This window comes from Salmo salar, chromosome ssa28 (genome assembly GCF_905237065.1).
Source record: "Salmo salar chromosome ssa28, Ssal_v3.1, whole genome shotgun sequence".
NCBI lineage: Eukaryota > Metazoa > Chordata > Actinopteri > Salmoniformes > Salmonidae > Salmo > Salmo salar.
In genome coordinates this window covers 15696003-15716275 of record NC_059469.1, presented here as the reverse complement: position 1 = coordinate 15716275, position 20273 = coordinate 15696003, and the positions used below count along the sequence as shown (strand labels likewise).

Here is a 20273-nt window from a genome sequence, read left to right as displayed (position 1 = left end):
TATTCAAATCAAATGTTATTAGTCACGTGCCAAATACAACTGGTGTAGACCTTACAGTGAAATGCTTACTTATGAGCCCCTAACCAACAATGCTTTAAGAAGTAAAGAAAAATAACAAATTATTAAACAGCAGCTGTAAAATAACAAATGAGACTATATATAGGGGGTACCGGTGTGGGGGAACCGGTTAGTTGAGGTAATATGTACATGTTGGTAGTTAGTGACATTTACATTTACGTCATTTAGCAGACGCTGTTATCCAGAGCGACTTACAAATTGGTGCATTCACCTTATGATATCCAGTGGAACAACCACTTTACAATAGTACATCTATATATATTTTTTTTTGGGGGGGGGGTTAGAAGGATTACTTTATCCTATCCTAGGTATTCCTTAAAGAGGTGGGGTTTCAGGTGTCTCCGGAAGGTGGTGATTGACTCCGCTGTCCTGGCGTCGTGAGGGAGCTTGTTCCACCATAGGGGTGCCAGAGCAGCGAACAGTTTTGACTGGGCTGAGCGGGAACTGTGTTTCCGCAGAGGTAGGCAATGCATAGATTATAAACAGAGAGTAGCAGCAGTGTAGAAGAGGGGTCTGGGTAGCCCTTTGATTAGCTGTTCAGGAGTCTTATGGCTTGGGGGTAGAAGCTGTTTAGAAGCCTTTTGGACCTAGACTTGGCGCTCCGAAACCGCTTGCCATGCGGTAGCAGAGAGAACAGTCTATGACTAGGATGGCTGGAGTCTTTGACAATTTTTAGGGCCTTCCTCTGACACCGCCTGGTATAGAGGTCCTGGATGTCAGGAAGCTTGGCCCCAGTGATGTACTGGGCCGTACACACTACCCTCTTTAGTGCCTTGTGGTCGGGGGCCGAGCGGTTGCCATACCAGGCAGTGATGCAACCAGTCAGGATGCGCTCGATGGTGCCGCTGTAGAACCTTTTGAGGATCTGAGGACCCATGCCAAATCTTTTCAGTCTCCTGAGGGGGAATAGGCTTTGTCGTGCCCTCTTTACGACTGTCGTAGTGTGGTTGGACCATGATAGTTCGTTGGTGATGTGGACACCAAGGAAGTTGACGCTCTCAATCTGTTCCACTACAGCCCCATCGATGAGAACTGGTATTCATCTTGATATCAACTCTCCTCCCTGTTTCTGCAGCTGTTCTAAAGAGTTGAACCAGTGGGAGCCTCTGACAGAGTACGGCCAGTCGAAAGGCAACAGCAACCCCTACCTGGTACTGGAGTGTGCCTGGAGAGTCTCCAACTGGGGCGCCATGAAGGAAGCGCTGGTACAGGTAGGGGATGCCCAACACACACACACACACGCTGACACAGCTATACACAAGCGCACATAGACAGTCAGACAGACACACACACTCGGCTGAGGTCTGGTTCCCAGCTCCAGAACTCTCGGAAAGCTGTGGAAATGTAGTTTGGCAGTCGTTAGGAAGGTTAATTTATCAGCCTCGTGTTTTCTAAAGCAGAGTAGAGGAGGGAACGTGATAGTAGCTGACACATAACAAATACTCCTGTCTTGCTTTCTGCTCAAGGAGATTTTGAAACGAGCCACTGTCCTGAGGTGACATCTCATTAAACTGTCCAGCAAAACCTTTAACTAGCAGCCTCTTACGTTCAGTCTTTCTCTCTTTCTCTCTCTCTCTCTCGGTCTCTTGGCATGGGAAACATATGTTTACATTGCCAAAGCAAATGGAATAGACAATAAACAAAGGAACATTTTGTAAACATTACACCATTTTTAAAAGAATATAGACATTTCAAATGTTATTATTGGCTATGTAGAGTGTTGTGCAAGTTTTCTTTGAAGTTTTAAAGGAAAATAAATATGGTTTGTAATTACAATGTTTGTGCTCCACTGGTTGCCTTGCTCTCTCGCTCTCTGGCTCTCTCTGCATAGATCTAATATTTCTGTGTGATTAATTGGCCCAAAGTCTGTTGTGCGTTTTGTTACGTGGCGGTGGTAGAAGACAGAGTAGAGCAGGCTGCTGCTGTTGTGGTGAGGCTCCGTCTGTCTATCTGAATGGCCCAGCTTTCAATTAAACAGCCTCTGATAAGGCCACCACTGTCTACGGGAGATTCATCACCTATCCCCTCGTCTGTGATAAGTGCACGTTGACCGATCGCTGTAATTCTCTCCCCCATCAACACACACAGACCGAGGGACACCCACACACCTAATAATGTTTCCCAGGTTTGACTGCGCAGAAGGCAGGCTTCCATTGGGGTTTTGTTGTGTTGTGGTTAAAGCACTCAGTGGTCTGATCAATATAGTCTCTGCTCACCTCCGTGTCAGGCTGATTATTCATTAACCACTCAGGCCTTTTAAAAATGATGAGGAGAATGAATAGAACAGGTGGTGTATTGTGTCCTGTTAGAGTGCTGCTTTGTGACAGTGGCATGAAGTAATTCACTTGAGATGCACACACAGAATTGCAGTCCAAATGTCAGCTGACAAAGGCTCACGTGTTACTTTCTCATCTGCACCAAGCGTGCGTGATGTGTGTGTAAGTTGTGTATAACCTTATGTTTTCATAGATGGGTAACGTGTGTATGTAATCTGTCTGTAAGGTGGAGCTGAGTTGTCCTAAGGAGATGGCGTGGAAGGTGAACATGCACCGTGGTTACCTGGCTATCTGCCATCCAGAGGAGCAGCAGCTCAACTTCATAGAACGGCTGGTGGAGATGGCTTCAAGTCTGGCCATACGGGAGTGGAGAAGACTGCCTCACATCGTGTCCCACGTACACACACCACTACTTCAGGTAAGAGATGAGGGAGGCAGACTCACAAGCACCACCTGAATATGTCTCAATTCTTAATCAAGATGAAATAAAAGTCTGGAACACATCTCTTTTGATCACTGTATTGCCAAATGAAGAGTCGATCAGTGATCCCAGCCAATTTACTGGGGAAAACACTGATAATCTGTTTTCTGGGAATGAAGAGGGGAAAAACACTTCCCTGAAAGTGCAATAAAAACCAGAGGGAGGGAGATAATGGAGTGAGACAGACTGAGAAGGAGGAAAAGAAAGAGGAGAGTGAAATAAAATGGAAGAAAGAGGAGAGGGAGTGAGAGGAAAAGAAAAATGGAGACAGAAAGTAAAGTGGCGAGACTGAGGCAGTAACTTTAGACTGTCTGTAATTGCTTCCCCCCCCCATCAGATAGTGTTTGAATAAATACCTGCTCCAAAATTACATTTGCATGATGAATGGCCACTCCAAAATGAAGGTTATAAATGTGCCATCAGCTGAAATTAACAGATAATTGTTAGAATATTGTACTGCCCAATTTATTTTCTTTCTGGTGATTTGATTTGGTGGGTCCACCGACCGATTCAGGACATTTCTCTTTTGAAGGCAGCTATTTGAATTGAGTGCCGCTACATTCATTTGTCTGTGGTCCCATTCATTATAAAAGCAGGAAAACAACGTTTCTTTCCTGCTTAGTGAACTCAGCAGTCGTAAATCTTTATTTCAGTACCATACACTTAAAACCCTGAGAGCCTCTAAAACAAAGGCTTTCTGCAGGTAAATAACTACAATCAAACAGCATTTGGAATCAAGCCATCAAAATACAGGACTTTCCAATGAATTTACACTAGCTATATTGATCGTTGGCTTTAGTATTAATCTTGATTGATGGGTTGATGAAAATGATTGATCATTCGTGTGTAGATTCTAGCAGCTCAACAGCATTTCAGATCCCAGTTCAGAGACTCTGTACTCACTAAAGATCCCATGGCACTTATTGTAGGGGTGTTAACCCCGGTGTCCTGGCTAAATCCCCAGTCTGGCCTTCATACCATCAATCACCTAATCATCCCCAGCTTCCAATTGTCTCATTCATTCCCCCTCCTCTCCCCTGTAACTATTCCCCAGGTCGTTACTGTAAATCAGAATGTGTTCTCAGTCAACTTACCTGGTAAAATAAGGGTTAAATAAAACAAATAAATTAGACCCTTCAGAATGGAGTCTCCATATCTTTTAGTCTTTGTTCTGTCCCTGCCACCAGCCCTAGCCTTAATGAAGTTCTGTCCCTGCCACCAGCCCTAGCCTTAATGATGTTCTGTCCCTGCCACCAGCCCTAGCCTTAATGAAGTTCTGTCCCTGCCACCAGCCCTAGCCTTAATGATGTTCTGTCGCTGCCACCAGCCCTAGCCTTAATGAAGTTCTGTCCCTGCCACCAGCCCTAGCCTTAATGATGTTCTGTCCCTGCCACCAGCCCTAGCCTTAATGATGTTCTGTCCCTGCCACCAGCCCTAGCCTTAATGATGTTCTGTCCCTGCCACCAGCCCTAGCCTTAATGATGTTCTGTCCCTGCCACCAGCCCTAGCCTTAATGATGTTCTGTCCCTGCCACCAGCCCTAGCCTTAATGATGTTCTGTCCCTGCCACCAGCCCTAGCCTTAATGATGTTCTGTCCCTGCCACCAGCCCTAGCCTTAATGAAGTTCTGTCCCTGCCACCAGCCCTAGCCTTAATGATGTTCTGTCCCTGCCACCAGCCTTAATGAAGTTCTGTCCCTGAAGGTAAATAGATGGATCAAAGTGTCTTATCAACTATCAGGTGTTTGCTTCTCGGACCTCATTTCAGAGAAGGTTTTTCATAAGCCTGTAATACAGTGGGCTAATGGCTTTGGAATTGGCCTGGACACCCTGCCTTTTCTACTGTCATAGAGAAAGAACAGAAACCCTCCGCCAAGTCTCATCCCTTTTAATTGTTTTATTTATCTCCATCCCTCCGTCTTCTGTACCCTTCTCTTTCTCTGTTTACCCCGTCTCCTAATCATTTCCTGTCACCACTGTTCTCCACACATTCTTTCTTCATCTCCTCCCCTTCTCGCTCTCCATTCCTCCATTCTCTCAAAACCCTTAAACTTTCCCACCCCTCTCCTCCCCTACCAGGCTGCCCAGCAGATCATCGAGCTCCAGGAGGCGGCCCAGATCAACGCTGGACTGCAGCCAGCTAACCTGGGCCGTAACACCAGCCTCCACGACATGAAGACTGTGGTGAAGACCTGGAGGAACAGGCTGCCCATCGTCTCTGACGACCTCTCCCACTGGAGCAGCATCTTCATGTGGAGGCAGCACCACTACCAGGGTAGGACTCACACACCTATTGCTTTTCACAATGGGGACGTTTCTAAAAGGCCATAGTGAGCTGAACCCCTCAGGCTCTCTCTACCTTCCCAAATGTCAGCTCTCTAAATGACTTGTTTACTCTGCACCACACACACACACACACACACACACACACACACACACACACAAGAGGGGGAGAGAGAGAAGAGGCAGAGACAGACAGGGAGTTGGAAAGAGAGAGGTAGAGGGGGGAAAAAGCAATGCAGAGAGACTGCAAAGGGACTGCATGACAGCACAGACTAAGTTGGAGGGAGGGAAAGAGCTGGAGATAAGAAGAGATGAAACTCTGTGGCAAAGAGGGGGAGGAAGGAGGAGTGGATATGAAAAGGACAAGAGGAAGGAAAGAACAGTACAAAAAAACAAAAGAGGGGAAAGATGGAACAAATTGGAGGTAGAAGATGAGAAGACATGAAAAGAGATGGTAAATAAAGGGATAGTTGAGTGAATTAAAAATCTGCTCTCATTGTCGTCTGTGTCCTCTACAACATGACACACGCTGTGGAGCCAGGCATTGTCCTGCAGTGACTTTGAAACCATTCAGACTCAGCATCCTGAAAAAGATGTTGTCTGTGGCAGCTTTCGTGCTACTATGAAACTACTACAGCTATGATGATTGGTGTAACTACAAAACTCGAGATAACATGAGACAACTTTGTCTTTGATATTCATCCTTAGAAATGTAACTAATGCTTTCATCCAAATTAACTTTGTTTCATAGTCAAGCTCAATAATATGGAGCTCCCTCCACTCTCTACACTGACTGGACTGTAGTGACATCTTGTTCTCCTCCTTCCTATCCCAGCCATCGTGACGGCGTATGAGACCAACACGCAGCACGACCCCAACACCAGCAATGCCATGCTGGGGGTCCACGCCTCCGCCTCTGCCATCATCCAATATGGCAAGATAGGACGCAAACAGGTACCACGCCCACTGTGTGATAAATCACTATCTGTCAAGATTACGTGTTCACCAGGGTTGGATTTCATTTCAGTTGTCAATTCTGGAAATTAGATTAGAGCATTGAAAATGAAATTTCCCATTCTTTTGAAGATTTTCCAATTTATGAATTGAATTGTTTTCAACTCCTGTGTGGCTCAGTTGGTAGAGCATGGTGCTTGCAATGCCAAGGATCGTGGGTTCAATTCCCACGGGCCACCCATACAAAAAAATTTATGCATGCATGAGCTTTGGATAAAAGCGTCTACTAAATGGCACATACAGTGCCTTCCAAGTATTCACACCACTTTACTTTTTCCACATTTTGTTGTTACAGCCTGAATTTAGAGATTTTGTCACTGAGCGACAGTGACAAATGTCAAAGTAGAATTCTGTTTTTAGATTTTGTATTACAAATGAATTAAATGAAAAGCTGAAACGTCTTGAGTCAAAGTATTGAAGCCCTTTGTTATAGCGAGCCTAAATAAGTTCAGGAGTCAAAATCATTGTGGAAAATGAATGCTCAGTTTCAGTCTCGCACGGCGTTGCAGTACCACGCACCCCTAGCAGCATTTTAGCCACAGACTTATGTGCTGTCTAGTTTGTGTTTTATAATTGTGCAATGAGCATAGCAACTTTTTCTATGGAATTGTCATATCGTTCTCATTCTGAGAAGTAGGCTTATTTTTCTCCAGGTAGGACACTTGATTTCCAGTTGTTCAACCAGTTGGAGATGGACGAGAGTGTATTCATAACAGGTCAACTCTTCTACCTTGTTAGCAAGCAAATAGATCAAAGTTGGCTAGACTTGACATTTTAACTGGCTTACTCACTAGCATGTGAGCTTGGGAGATTGTTAATGAGACCTGTTAATTGTTGGTCATTATTGGTGGATGTGCATGGTTCTTGTTACATTTGAAAGACTTGAAAGACTGAAGTGATTTTTGCAAAATAAAGCAGGTAAAACTATTTCGATTAAATTATTAGTGGGTCTTGTGGTTGTGGAAGGCTTATATTTAGCCTTGGTATCATTTTAGAAGCCCTGAATTCATTAGATTATTCCTGACTTCTTTAAATGTGGTGTAGTGACCTTTAATTGTACATACAAAGCTTATTCAGAGATTGTTTAAAAAGGAAAAAAGTTGAGGGTAACCCTGAATGTAGAAAACATTAATACATTCCAAATATTGAGTTGCACCCCCTTTTGCCCTCAGAACAGCCTACATTTGTCGGGACATAGACTCTACAAGGTGTCAAGCGTTCCACAGGGATGCTGGCCCATGTTGACTCCAATGCTTCCCACAGTTGTCAAGTTGGCTGGATGTCCTTTGGGTGGTGGACCATTCTTGACACACATGGGAAACTGTTTTGCGTGAAAAACCCAGCAGCGTTGCAGTTCATGACTCTACCATACCCCGTTCAAAGGCACTTACATCTTTTGTCTTGCTCACTCAACCTCTGAATGGCACACACACAATACCTGTCTCAAGGCTTAAAAATCCTTCTTCAACCTGTCTCTTCCCCTTCATCGACGCTGAAGTGGATTTAACAAGTGCCATCAATAAGAGATCATAGCTTTCACCTGGATTCATCTGGTCAGTCTGTCATGGAAAGTGCAGGTGTTCCTAATGTTTTGTACACATAGTATATTGTGAATTCCCCATAAGTTTAAAAAAAAAGTAGCTATGGTTTTTAGGCCATATAGCCCAGCCCTAATTCTGTGTTCAATAATAGTGGTTAACATTATTTTTGAGGGACCTTACAGACCAATTATCTGTAAGGTCCCTCAATCGAGTCATGAATTTTAAGCACAGATTTCACAACAAAGACCAGGGAGATTTTCCAATGCCTTTCAAGAAGGGCCCCGATTGGTAAATATGTAAAAAATAAAGACATTTGAATTTCCCTTGGAGCATGGTGAAGTTAATAGTCAGGCTTTAGATGGTGTATCACACCCAGTCACTACAAAGATAAAGGCATCTTTCCAAACTCCGTTGCCGGATAGGAAGAAAACTACGAGTCCAATGGTGATTTTTAAAAATATTACAATGGCTGTGATGTGAACTGAGGAAGGATCAACATTGTAGTTACTCCACAATACTAACTTAAATGACAGAGTGAAAAGGAAGCCTGTATAGAATAAAAAATATTTCTAAACATGCATCCTGTACGTAAGGCACGTAAGTACTACTGCATACTTTTTATGCTGAATACAAAGCATTGTTTGAGGCAAATCCAATGCAACACTTCACTGAGTACCACTATTCATATTTTTAGGCTTGTTTGAAAGGAGTTTTTAGGATAAAAAGAAATGGAATACAGCCAAAATCCCAGAGGAAAACCTGGTCTGCTTTCCAACAAACACTGGGAGACAAATTCACCTTTCAGCAGGACAATAACATAAACCAAGATGACATTGACTGTTCCTGAGTGGCCTAGTTACAGTTGACTTAAATCAACTTGACAATATATGACAAGACTTGAAAATGGCTGTCTAGCAATGATCAATAACCAACTTGAGAGCTTGAAGAGTTTTAAAAGAGAGAATAATGTGCAAATATTATACAATCCAGGTGTGCAAAGCTCTTAGACTTACCCAGAAAGACTCACAGCTGTAATTGCTGCCAAAGGTGATTCTGACATGTATTGGGGTTGAATACCTATCTAATCAATATTCAACATTTCCTTCCACTTTGACACTGGAGTATTTTGTGTAGATCGATGACCAAAAATGACAATTAAATAGATTTTTAATCCCACTTAGTAACACTGGATAAAGTCAAGGGGTGTCAATACTTACTGAAGGCACTGTATTATAATGTTATTACTATTTTTAATGTTATGATGTTAACCTGTGTGTGTTTCCCCTCAGGGTCTTGTGAACGTGTCTCTGGACATCCTGAGTCGTATCCACACCATCCCCACGGTGCCCATCATAGACTGCTTCCAGAAGATCCGCCAGCAGGTCAAATGTTACCTGCAGCTGGCTGGGGTCATGGGCAAGAACGAGTGTATGCAGGTGAGGAAGTCATCATTTGTAGCTCAGTTGGTAGAGCATGACGCCGGCGTAGAGGGTTCAATCCCCGGGACCACATGTTTGTACATGTGTGCATGACTAAGTCGCTTTGGATAAAAGCATCTGCTGAATGGAATATAGTATTACATGAAGTATTTTTTTAGTGATGATGATACGACCTTTTTTTATCTGATAAATGTTCCCGTCTGAAGTTTTTCCCCCCCGTTGAAGACTTCACTTCAATGCCTTTTTAAATACATGATCTTAAATGATGAGAGAACACTTATTGAAATTCTCTTTCTAAATAGTGACTGAGTATATTTGGTGAACAAAGTTGTTTTCATCTTCCCCTGCAGGGTCTGGAGGTGATAGAGTCGACCAACCTGAAGTACTTCACCAAGGAGATGACAGCTGAGTTCTACGCTCTCAAAGGCATGTTCCTGGCTCAGATCAACAAGTATGTACTCATCGAGACACTTACAAGTGATGGCTGAGTAGGAGTGTCTGAGTAGGAGTGTCTGAGTAGGAGTGTCTGAGTAGGAGTGTCTGAGTAGGAGTGTCTGAGCTCTTCAGGTTGACTTGGTGATGGACTCAGGTTCTAATCTCAGACTCTTATTTCTACCCGTGTCATCAACACACGCCTGTGTCTACACTACGTTCTCACTGCAGGGGGTGCCTGCAGAGCAAACACACACACGCCTGTGTCTACACTACGTTCTCACTGCAGGGGGTGCCTGCAGAGCAAACACACACACGCCTGTGTCTACACTACGTTCTCACTGCAGGGGGTGCCTGCAGAGCAAACACACACACGCCTGTGTCTACACTACGTTCTCACTGCAGGGGGTGCCTGCAGAGCAAACACACACACGCCTGTGTCTACACTACGTTCTCACTGCAGGGGGTGCCTGCAGAGCAAACACACACACGCCTGTGTCTACACTACGTTCTCACTGCAGGGGGTGCCTGCAGAGCAAACACACTGCAGAGCAAACACCCTTCCCCAATCACACACACAAATAAACATGCACGCACACACACAACCCTCTATGCCCTTCCCAAATCACACACCCACACACAACCCTCTTTTCCCCTCACCCTTCAGTGCCCACTCTCCTCATCAGCCTGGACATGATGACGGCTCCCCGCGGGGGTGAAATAAAAATGGGGGATAGCTTATTAAATATCCGCGCCCGAATAATTAACTCGCTGGCAATTTACTGGAATCTCTGGTATCAGCAGAACTTAGCCTAACCTCAGCAGTAGGGACCTAACACAGTCATTACGAACACACACTCACTCCGCAGGAGTATGAACAGCTTTGGGCCTGGGGTTTGGACCTGAGGTAGACTGTTGGGGCGTACAGTCATTACGAACACACACTCACTCCGCAGGAGTATGAACAGCTTTGGGCCTGGGGTTTGGACCTGGGGTAGACTGTTGGGGCGTACAGTTAAGTGTTGTATCTCTATATGACTTGACACTCTGGGCGTTTCTCCCCCTCTACTCCACTCCCGCTGAGGAGAAACTGTTTATGTACTTTGACACGGCCAATGTGACGAGCACATAAAGTATGTCTGGAGGGGCCTGGCTTAGACTCCCACAGCAATCAGCCTCCATGTTCCTTTATCACAATGCCAAATAGGTTGTTATAGTAACCCTTTGTAATTGATTGGCCCGTGAGCCATTTTAAAGTAGGTGTGCTTACTCCTCTCTGTTTGAAACCTCTCCCAAAATGGTGGGGGAAAGGTTGTTTGACTAAGTCCTGTTGAGCTCTTGTTTTGTTTACAGACAAGTGTTTTTATTTTGACTGATGGGCAGATGTTTATTTTTTATGGGTTGCCTTGCCCCTTATTCCTTAATCAAGTCCTGAATTGGTTGTAAAATGATTCAAATGTTTTATGCTTTAGGGGGGACGAGGATGCATTGAAAGCGGTTGATGGCTGTACATATTTTTCACCATCAGCATAAACAACATTCAAACATAGGTCTCTGCCAGGTTCCACCCTGTCTGTCTCCCTCACTCTTCTTGGTATTTTAAGCCATTAACTTGAGCTCAACACTTGAGCCGTGTGTTCCAGATTCTGAAAGCAGGATCAAGAATCCTCTTCTGGGTTGAAGTTTATTCCAGTATACAGAGCCATTACCTGCTTTGTGACGTTGGTGAAATGTTGCGATGCTGTTAAGCTGCAATGTCACTGTTATTAAAGCTCATTGATCAGCTCTGTGTAATACTGTGAGGCTGGCTCTGACGTACTCCACAACATTAAACGCTCTAGACCTTCACTGACATAGTCATGCTACTTTCTAACACTAGCCGTAATAATGGGAGGAGAGCCTTGTCGATGTGGGGAAGTTTAAAAATGATGGCTATTGATGTACATATTCCAAATATCATTTTAACGCTATCCTCGCTCTCTGCCGTGCTCTACCCTTTCCCAATCTCCATTTCTCTCCATCCTTCATCCCCTCTATTCTCTCTTCCTCTCTTCCTCTCCATATCCCCATCTTCCCATTTCCCCCTCTCTTTCTCCTCTATCATCCCTTCTCCCTTACTCTCTCTTCATTACTCCCCCTCTCCAGGTCAGAGGAGGCCAACAAGGCGTTCTCGGCAGCGGTCCAGATGCATGATGTCCTGGTGAAGGCCTGGGCCATGTGGGGGGACTACCTGGAGAACATCTTCGTTAAGGAGCGCCAGCTGCACCTGGGTGTCTCCGCCCTCACCTGTTACTTGCACGCCTGCCGACATCAGAACGAGAGCAAGTCACGCAAGTACCTCGCCAAGGTGGGTTAGATGGAGTTCTGCTTGTGTGATCCAAGCACATATAGATGAGCTGGAGTTCTATGCCTCACGAGGAACAGCTACTAATAACTTTCCAGCTTCTGTGAAGGACATGGCTCTAGCATGTCATCATTCGGTGTAAGCAACTGCTAATATTATGGATCACAAGGCTAGAGGTACGTTTATTTGCTTGCCTTGCAACTTCACCTGTGAAGGTCTCACACACGGATGAACAGGAAAGCACTTGTGAAGTTAAACCCACAAATGGTTTTCAGTGTGTAGAGTTATTTTCATTTAGACATAATTTAGACTCCACCGGGCTGTAACTAGGTTCTCGAAATGGAGTATTTAGAGAAAGCACTTTCTCTTTTTGATTGTTTGCGTGGCGCACCTGTGTCAAAGAAACACCATCTATTCTTCACCACCAATCACTACTATAGTCTCCTTTTCTCTAGGGAAGGGATTATCAACTAGATTCAGTCTGAGGAAGATTTATTTTCTTGAGTGGATGGTCGGGGGGCCCGGAACATATCTACAAATAATTTGTAGACTGCAAATTGACTGCCGGAAGCCGAAACAGATAATATTTGACTAAAACGGCATAATTTCAGACCTTGCATACATTTATGTATGATCACATATCTCTTTATTATGCGTGGGAATATTTTGGAACTTCGAGCTGATTTGCCCCCCAACATGCAACAATTTTAATATTCAGAAGTCAGTCATTTGAAATGAATTCATTAGGCCCTAATCTATGGATTTCACATGACTGGGAATGATCACAGATGCCTTAAAAAAACTAAAGTGTGGCGTGGATCAGAAAACCAGGCAGTATCTGCTGTGAACACCATTTACCTCATGCAGTGTGACATACTTCCTTTACATAGAGTTGAACAGGCTGTTGATTTTGGAATGTTGTCCCACTCCTCTTCAATGGCTGTGCGATGTTGCTGGATATTGGTGGGAACTGGAACATGTCATATACGTCGATCCAGAGCATCCCAAACATGCTCAATAGGTGACATGTCTGAGTATGCAGGCCGTGGAAGAACTGGGACATTTACAGCTCCCAGGAATTGTGTACAGATCCTTGCAACGTGGAGCCATGCATTATCATGCTGAAACATGAGGTGATGGCGGCGGATGAATGGCACGACAATGGGCCTCACGATCTCATCACGGTATCTCTGTGCATTCAAATTGCCATAGAAAAAATGCAATTGTGTTTGTTATCCGTAGCTTATGCCTGCACATGCCATAACCCCACCGCCACCATGTGGCCTATTATAGCTGGCAGGAAGCTTGGCCCCAGTGATGTACTGGGCCCTACGCACTACCCTCTGTAGTGTGTTATGATGGGATGCTGAGCAGTTGCTATACCGGGTGGTGATGCAACCGGTCAGGATGCTCTCGGTGGTGGAGCTGTAGAACTTTTTTGAGGATGCCCATGCCACGTTCTGTCTCCTGAGGGGGAATAGGCATTGCCGTGCCCTCTTCACAACTGTCTTGTGTTTGGACCATGATAGTTTGTTGATGAGGTGGACACCAAGGAACTTGAAGCTCTCGACCCACTACAGCCCCGTCGATGTGAATGGGGGCGTGTTCTGCCCTCCTTTTCCTGTAGTCCACGATCAGCTCCTTTGTCTTGCTCACATTGAGGGAGAGGTGGTTGTCCTGGCACCACACGGCCAGGTCTCTGACCTCCCTATAGGCCGTCCCATCGTTGTCTGTCGTCAACAAACTTAATGATGGTGTTGGAGTCTTTCTTGGCCACGCAGTCGTGGGTAAACAGGGAGTACAGGAGGGGACTAAGCACACACCTCTGAGGGGGTCCTGTGTTGAGGATCAGGGTGGAAGATGTGTTGCCTACCCTTTACATGTTGTGTTTATTTTTGTTCTATGTATGTATATGTGTATGCACACACTGAGTGTACAAAACATTAAGGAAACCTGCTCTTTCCATAACAGACTGACCAGGTGAATACATGTTGAAGCTATGATCCCTTATCAATGTCACTTATCCACTTTAATCAGTGTAGATAAAGGGGGGGGAGGTGTAACTCAATATTAGGAAGGTGTAATATTGGTATGCCAGTTGGGGAACACTGCTCTAGAGGGTCAATCTCATACTGCACTCTAAAATGGCTGAATACAAGTTCACCAGCCACCCCAATCCCCCCCCAGCCACCCCTTGTCTTTCTACAGTGACTTGAGGTTGCGCCACTTTCTTTAAGAGATTAATGGCTCCCCTGTCACTCCAATCTAACCAGCCCCTGTTACCATACTTAGACTGACCCTCACCAACAACCAGACCAGACCAATCAGTAGTACACACTCTGATCCTTTGATGCGCTCTCTGGAGGTCATGACCTAGCTGACTGTGGTACCAGAAACGGCGATGGACAGTTGTAACTAATAGTCCTACAGCAAAGCTATTGCAGGGGGGGGGGTGCTGAATCTTCTGCTCTGTGTTGTAGAAATATGTCCAGGTAAGATGCTGTAATTGGATCTTGTGTGATGGTGGACATTGGACAGCAGCGTAGAAAACACTAAATGGGCAGTAGGGCATCATTAACATGACGATCCCCTGACTCTTTCACCTGTTGTAAAAATGAGAAACGGGACAAAAGTCTCTCCCTCTCCAGTATTAGCTGTGAATATTGGCCGTCACACAAGTACTATAATCAGCTCTTACAGAAATAATCAGGGCCATTAGCTTCCATTTCCTCTGGGCTGGTGTTTCTGGGGGGAGGACATTAAACAGTGCACTCTCACACAAAGAGATGGGGCGGGGGGGTCTGTTGCCCTTGCTATTGTGTGGAGAGAGGAGATGGCTGGCCGGGGCTCGGTAACTGGGGCTGTGTCCCAAATGGCTCCCTTATATAGTGCACTACTTTTCAAAAGTAGTACACTATATAGGGAATAGCTTTCCGTTTGGGACACACATTGGGTCTGGTCCTGGCAGCGTTTAGAGCCTGATGGATGAGCAGAGATGTCCAGTGATTATCAGTAATTATACACAAGCTGTGTGGCCTAGCTGGCTGGCTGATAGGGGGTGGGGGGGGGTTAATGTCTCCATCAACAGCCCCCCCAGGAGGGAGTTCACCTGCTCTGTGACCCACTCCTCCCCTTCTCAAAGCGGCTAGAGCTTGCCAGGAAAGCAACCTCCCTCTCACTGTTCATGTGTGCCACTGATCTGAGCTCCAGAGATGGTCTGGTGACGATATTACAGGCAATTAAGCCCTTTAGTCACCATTTGAAATGTTGATGTAATTTGTGTCCATACTGCCTGAGCTCGCCAGCAACCTCCCTCTAACGGTGTCACTGTTCTCTCTCCTGCCCCCCCCCCCCCATTCCCAGGTGCTGTGGCTGCTGAGCTTTGATGACAAGAACACCCTGGCGGATGCTGTGGACAAGTACTGCATCGGGGTGCCGCCCATCCAGTGGTTGGCATGGATACCACAACTCCTGACCTGCCTGGTGGGGTCAGAGGGCAAACCCCTGCTCAACCTCATCAGCCAGGTACGTCAGTCAACCTGTGTACCTACAGCACACCTGTACCCACAGAGATCCTATTCAATGAAGTTCTAATATGTAATTCTATGCTTGTACCCACCTCCCGTCCATAGAATAAGCACATCTGTCTACAGCGCAGCCCGTTAGAATTCTACAGTAGAAAAAAGGAAGGGAAGCATTGCTGCTCTATAGGTCTTATTAGATTGGTGCTGATTGGTCAATAAAAAACAAGGAGCACCAAGGCACTCTTCATACATTTTAATTTGTCTCAACTTTCCTGTACCAGGGACGGACAGGACCTTTCTGTACTACAAGCACTCAGCCATCCTATCCTCCTCTCCTAAATGTAAATGTTTCCCCGTCTGTATCTGGCCTTGCATCTGTCCGTCTGTAAGCTCTGAGTGGACAGGGGTGTGTCTGTGTGCATTAGTGTGCAGGCACGTCAGCCTAATCGAGATGGATGAACAGCACTCAGTGCCAGAGTGGCCTCTCTCCAGCACTTTCTATTTATCAAATTAACCATTCAGATTCCTCTCATGTATTGGCTTCCCCTTTCTCCAGTGAGCCCTTTTCAATTATTTATTGAAGGAATGAATATTAAGTTAATATCAAACTCATCCGCAGTGCAGGAACAGAGCTGACAAATAAAGTAAGGGACTAATTTGCCTTCCGTTAATGGAGTATTATTTCCGAGCAATTGAGAGGTGGGAACTTCAAAGAGCATTTGGCTACATCAAACACCCCTTATCCACCCAGTAGAGCGGGAAATGGGAGAGGAGAGACAGCGAGGGTGGGAGAAGAGAGAGCCAAGAGATTTAAAGATAAGCTCTCACGTGAAGTGGAAACACACTATTCTAAGGCTAGTCAGTCAAGCCCACATGTGCTTAATGGGATATAAATATGGTTTGTTTAGTTATTAAATCAGGCTTTCTCAACCTTTTTGTAACCTATTAAGGTAATGGAGAGATCATGGAGAGGTTTATGAAAGGCTTTTGCAGTTTGGTATTTGGGGAATGGATGGGTGAAGCATTTTGTCGCCCGTCTGTCTTCCTCCTCACCATATGATGAGTGAAGGGTAAAAGGTTGACTGTAAAACAGAAAAGCACCTTTTAATGGATGGAAGCCTTTATCTTAGCGACGCTGAATAATTTAGTGTTGTGGGCGGCGGCCACGCGGCGGGATGCTTTAAAAACAGACAGTGAAATATTAATGAAGGTTAACCCTGAGGGGTAGAGGAGAGATGAATCACAGCGTTAACAGTCTAATCCCCCTCCAAAATATAACATCCTTCATCTCCCATTAAGAGCCTGATCTCTCCTTACGCTCCTCCTCCTTTCTCTCCTTCTGCCTCATCTTTAATGCCCTGCTAAGCTGCCACTTATCTATCAATCCCTCCACCCCCCCCTCCATCCTCCTCTCCATCACCCAGCATAGCCCTCCCTCTGTGCTCCTCTGTGCTGTTAATGGGAGGCTGAGCCAGGGTTAGCTAGGTGTCGCTTTACACCTACAGGTTACTCCTCCGTCAGCAGGGTAGGGGAACAGGGGTGTAGGGTGTCAGTCTAATGGGGCCGGAGAGGAGCTGTGGTCTGGGCTCAACCACCTTGTTGTCTCTGTCATCAAGGCCTCACTGTCACTGTGCATAACTCCTGTGTGTTGAGTTGATCGCCGTTCTATCTCCCACCTAACGAAAGGTGCTGAGCTCACACCTATAGCCGTCCACCTGTCAAACTCTTACATCCATCCTGTTCATTCTCTGGAGTGTTTGTGTCAAATCGGGTTTGGTTTTCTGAGGCGTCTTGATGACGTCTGTAGAAATGTAGATTATGGAGTTTATACTTAGTTTGCGGAAAAATGGAATGCCGCTGAACTTAGGTCAGTCTCTAGCAGTCTAGGCCGAGGCAACCCTCTAAATTTAATGGAATGCCGCTGAACTTAGGTCACTCTCTAGCAGTCTAGGCCGAGGCAACCCTCTAAATTTAATGTAATGCCGCTGAACTTAGGTCAGTCTCTAGCAGTCTAGGCCGAGGCAACCCTCTAAATTTAATGTAATGCCGCTGAACTTAGGTCAGTCTCTAGCAGTCTAGGCCGAGGCAACCCTCTAAATTTAATGGAATGCTGCTGAACTTAGGTCAGTCTCTAGCAGTCTAGGCCGAGGCAACCCTCTAAATTTAATGGAATGCCGCTGAACTTAGGTCAGTCTCTAGCAGTCTAGGCCGAGGCAACCCTCTAAATTTAATGTAATGCCGCTGAACTTAGGTCAGTCTCTAGCAGTCTAGGCCGAGGCAACCCTCTAAATTTAATGGAATGCCGCTGAACTTAGGTCAGTCTCTAGCAGTCTAGGCCGAGGCAACCCTCTAAATTTAATGTAATGCCGCTGAACTTAGGTCAGTCTCTAGCAGTCTAGGCCGAGGCAACCCTCTAAATTTAATGGAATGCCGCTGAACTTAGGTCAGTCTCTAGCAGTCTAGGCCGAGGCAACCCTCTAAATTTAGCCACAGAGTTGTTGGAACCTGAAACACCCTCCAGGGTTTCATATCATAACTCCATCTCCATTACAGAGCTGCTTGCAGGGTATCAATGTTTGATATTCTTTGGGATTCTCTGCAGCGTACACTCCTCTCCTGTGTGCAGTGAGATCTCTGAGGGTAGCTGCTTCTTTGAATGGTAATCTGACCCCCCCCGTCTGCTAGGTGGGACGAGTGTACCCCCAGGCAGTCTACTTCCCCATCCGCACCCTCTACCTGACGCTCAAGATAGAGCAGAGGGAACGCTACAAGAGCGGTAAGTCGTGTGCGTGCTGATTTCACCATGGTTTGAACATTAAAGGTGATGTTATGTCCCCTTTTGGAGACGAAGGGTATGACTGTGTTTAAAAGCAGAGCTACTGTTGAGTAGGGTGTTGATGTATTCACCTTGTAGATACAGGAGGGTTCTAGCTCACTGACTTCTTAAAGGAAAGTGTTTATCAAACAAAGCTATGACTTTGTTTTGCAGGCTTTGAAGTGCATTTTAGAACTCATCAATGTCTTTTTGTCTCCTAACGCCTTTTATTTTATCTACACTCTCTCCTTTTCTCTTCTCTCTCCTCATCTTTCTCACATCACTACCCCTCGATTCTGCCTCCACTGTCTTCACACCTCGTTATTCTCTCTCCCCACCTCTTCCTCCTCTCCTCTCTAGACTCGGGCCAGCAGCAGCCCAGTTCGGTGGGGGCCCAGACCCACTCGGCGTCAGACCCGGGCCCCATCAGGGCCACGGCCCCTATGTGGCGCTGCAGCAGGATCATGCACATGCAGAGAGAGCTGCACCCCACCCTGCTCTCCTCTCTGGAGGGCATTGTGGACCAGATGGTCTGGTTCAGAGAGAACTGGCACGAAGAGGTGAGGCAGGGGCACCTGGTCACCTGGGATGGTGGTGAGGGGGGGTGTGTGTGTGTGTGTGTGTGTGTTAGAGGACTGTGTTAGTCAGCGACCCATGAATCCGTCATCCTCCTGAGTATTTATTTATATTCTACTCAGAAATGCAACAGACAGACAGGTGCAGACTGGCCCCCGTAGAGACATTTCTAAACAAATTCTTCTTTTTTGGAAATAGTACGTTAACCGCCAGGTTTAACCACAGTTCAGTTCCCTGGCCACTGGTTTAAACTAGACAACTCTGCATCAACCTCCAACTCCTTCCCTGTGTCCACACAACTCTCCCTCCTCTCCTCTGGCTCTCTTCTCAACACTGTATGACTGAGTACACACACACACACAGAGCTGCTCACTTCCTGTCCTCCTACACACCCAGGCACTCATCTGTCATCCTCTTTTCCACCACTAACATTAGGCACATCTGTTCAGTCCGGTGCTCCTCTCTACCTGAGTAGTCTAAAGCCCTGTTGAAGGAAGGGCTCTGTCATGTTTCTGACATGATGAAGCTAAACTGCGACTTTTCCATCCAACCTCCAACACAGCGTGCTTGCAGATTAGAAAATGGAAATGACTGTCAGTGAACGCAACATTTACACAGAGGATTAACTCTTTTTTTAAAAAACACTTTCTGGAATCACTCCCTCATCTACAACACTATATCCTACCCCCCTATAGAAATGTCAGTCAAGGTTTCAATAAACCGGGAGAGAGCTGACATAACACAAGCTTCCAAATGCAACTCGGCGGTGCTGCAAAGTGCTTTAGCCATGCTGCGTGGGAGAGGGGGGTAGTAGTGTCTGCGCTCGAGGGGCTCACAGAAGGCGCAGCGCCGCAGTCCGTTCCATTGGTTAAACCTGGACAGAGGAATGCCATGGGAACAACCTGACCTGGATGCACCTGCCTGGGGAGAGGAGTTTTCAGTAGGGGGGAACTATTGGAAAAGGAGGGAGGGTTGGCGGATTAAGGGAGTATGGTGAGCTTATGGGTGGCATTTTTAGGGTCACAGTGTATTAAACATGTTCATGATCAATCTCTTCTTCCCCCCCCTTCCCGTTCAGGTCCTGAGACAGCTCCAGCAGGGTCTGTTTAAGTGCTACTCGGTGGCGTTCGAGAAGAGCGGCGCCGTGTCGGACGCCAAGATCACGCCGCACACGCTGAACTTCGTCAAGAAGCTGGTGAGCACTTTTGGCGTGGGGCTGGAGAACGTCTCCAACGTTTCCACCATGTTCTCCAGCGCGGCGTCCGAGTCGCTCGCCCGCCGAGCCCAGGCCACCGCTCAGGACCCGGTCTTCCAGAAGATGAAGGGACAGTTCACCACAGGTACACACTGCTCTAACCTCATGTAGTTTGTCGCTTCTGCTAGGTTAATTATTTCCCTGTTATTGATTTTATTTTTAAGAAATATAACTCGCTTTTGGAATCTTACCAACAGTGTTGACCCATAGGAGTCTA

The 20273-nt window shown here is 46.0% G+C and overlaps 1 protein-coding gene across 12 annotated transcripts in view; it reads left to right on the top strand.

Moving 5' to 3' along the window:
* The window catches only part of trrap (transformation/transcription domain-associated protein), an 89183-nt gene that overhangs the window by 49770 nt on the left and 19140 nt on the right, over window positions 1–20273 (top strand). For all 12 annotated transcript variants that reach the window (XM_045710319.1, XM_045710318.1, XM_045710317.1 and 9 more), the window contains 11 exons: window positions 1154–1289; window positions 2581–2772; window positions 4913–5108; window positions 5952–6070; window positions 8961–9107; window positions 9461–9561; window positions 11688–11889; window positions 15250–15411; window positions 18096–18186; window positions 18586–18785; window positions 19880–20141. In XM_045710319.1, the coding sequence (XP_045566275.1) occupies window positions 1154–1289; window positions 2581–2772; window positions 4913–5108; window positions 5952–6070; window positions 8961–9107; window positions 9461–9561; window positions 11688–11889; window positions 15250–15411; window positions 18096–18186; window positions 18586–18785; window positions 19880–20141 (1808 nt within the window). The remainder of the gene's footprint in view (window positions 1–1153; window positions 1290–2580; window positions 2773–4912; window positions 5109–5951; window positions 6071–8960; window positions 9108–9460; window positions 9562–11687; window positions 11890–15249; window positions 15412–18095; window positions 18187–18585; window positions 18786–19879; window positions 20142–20273) is intronic.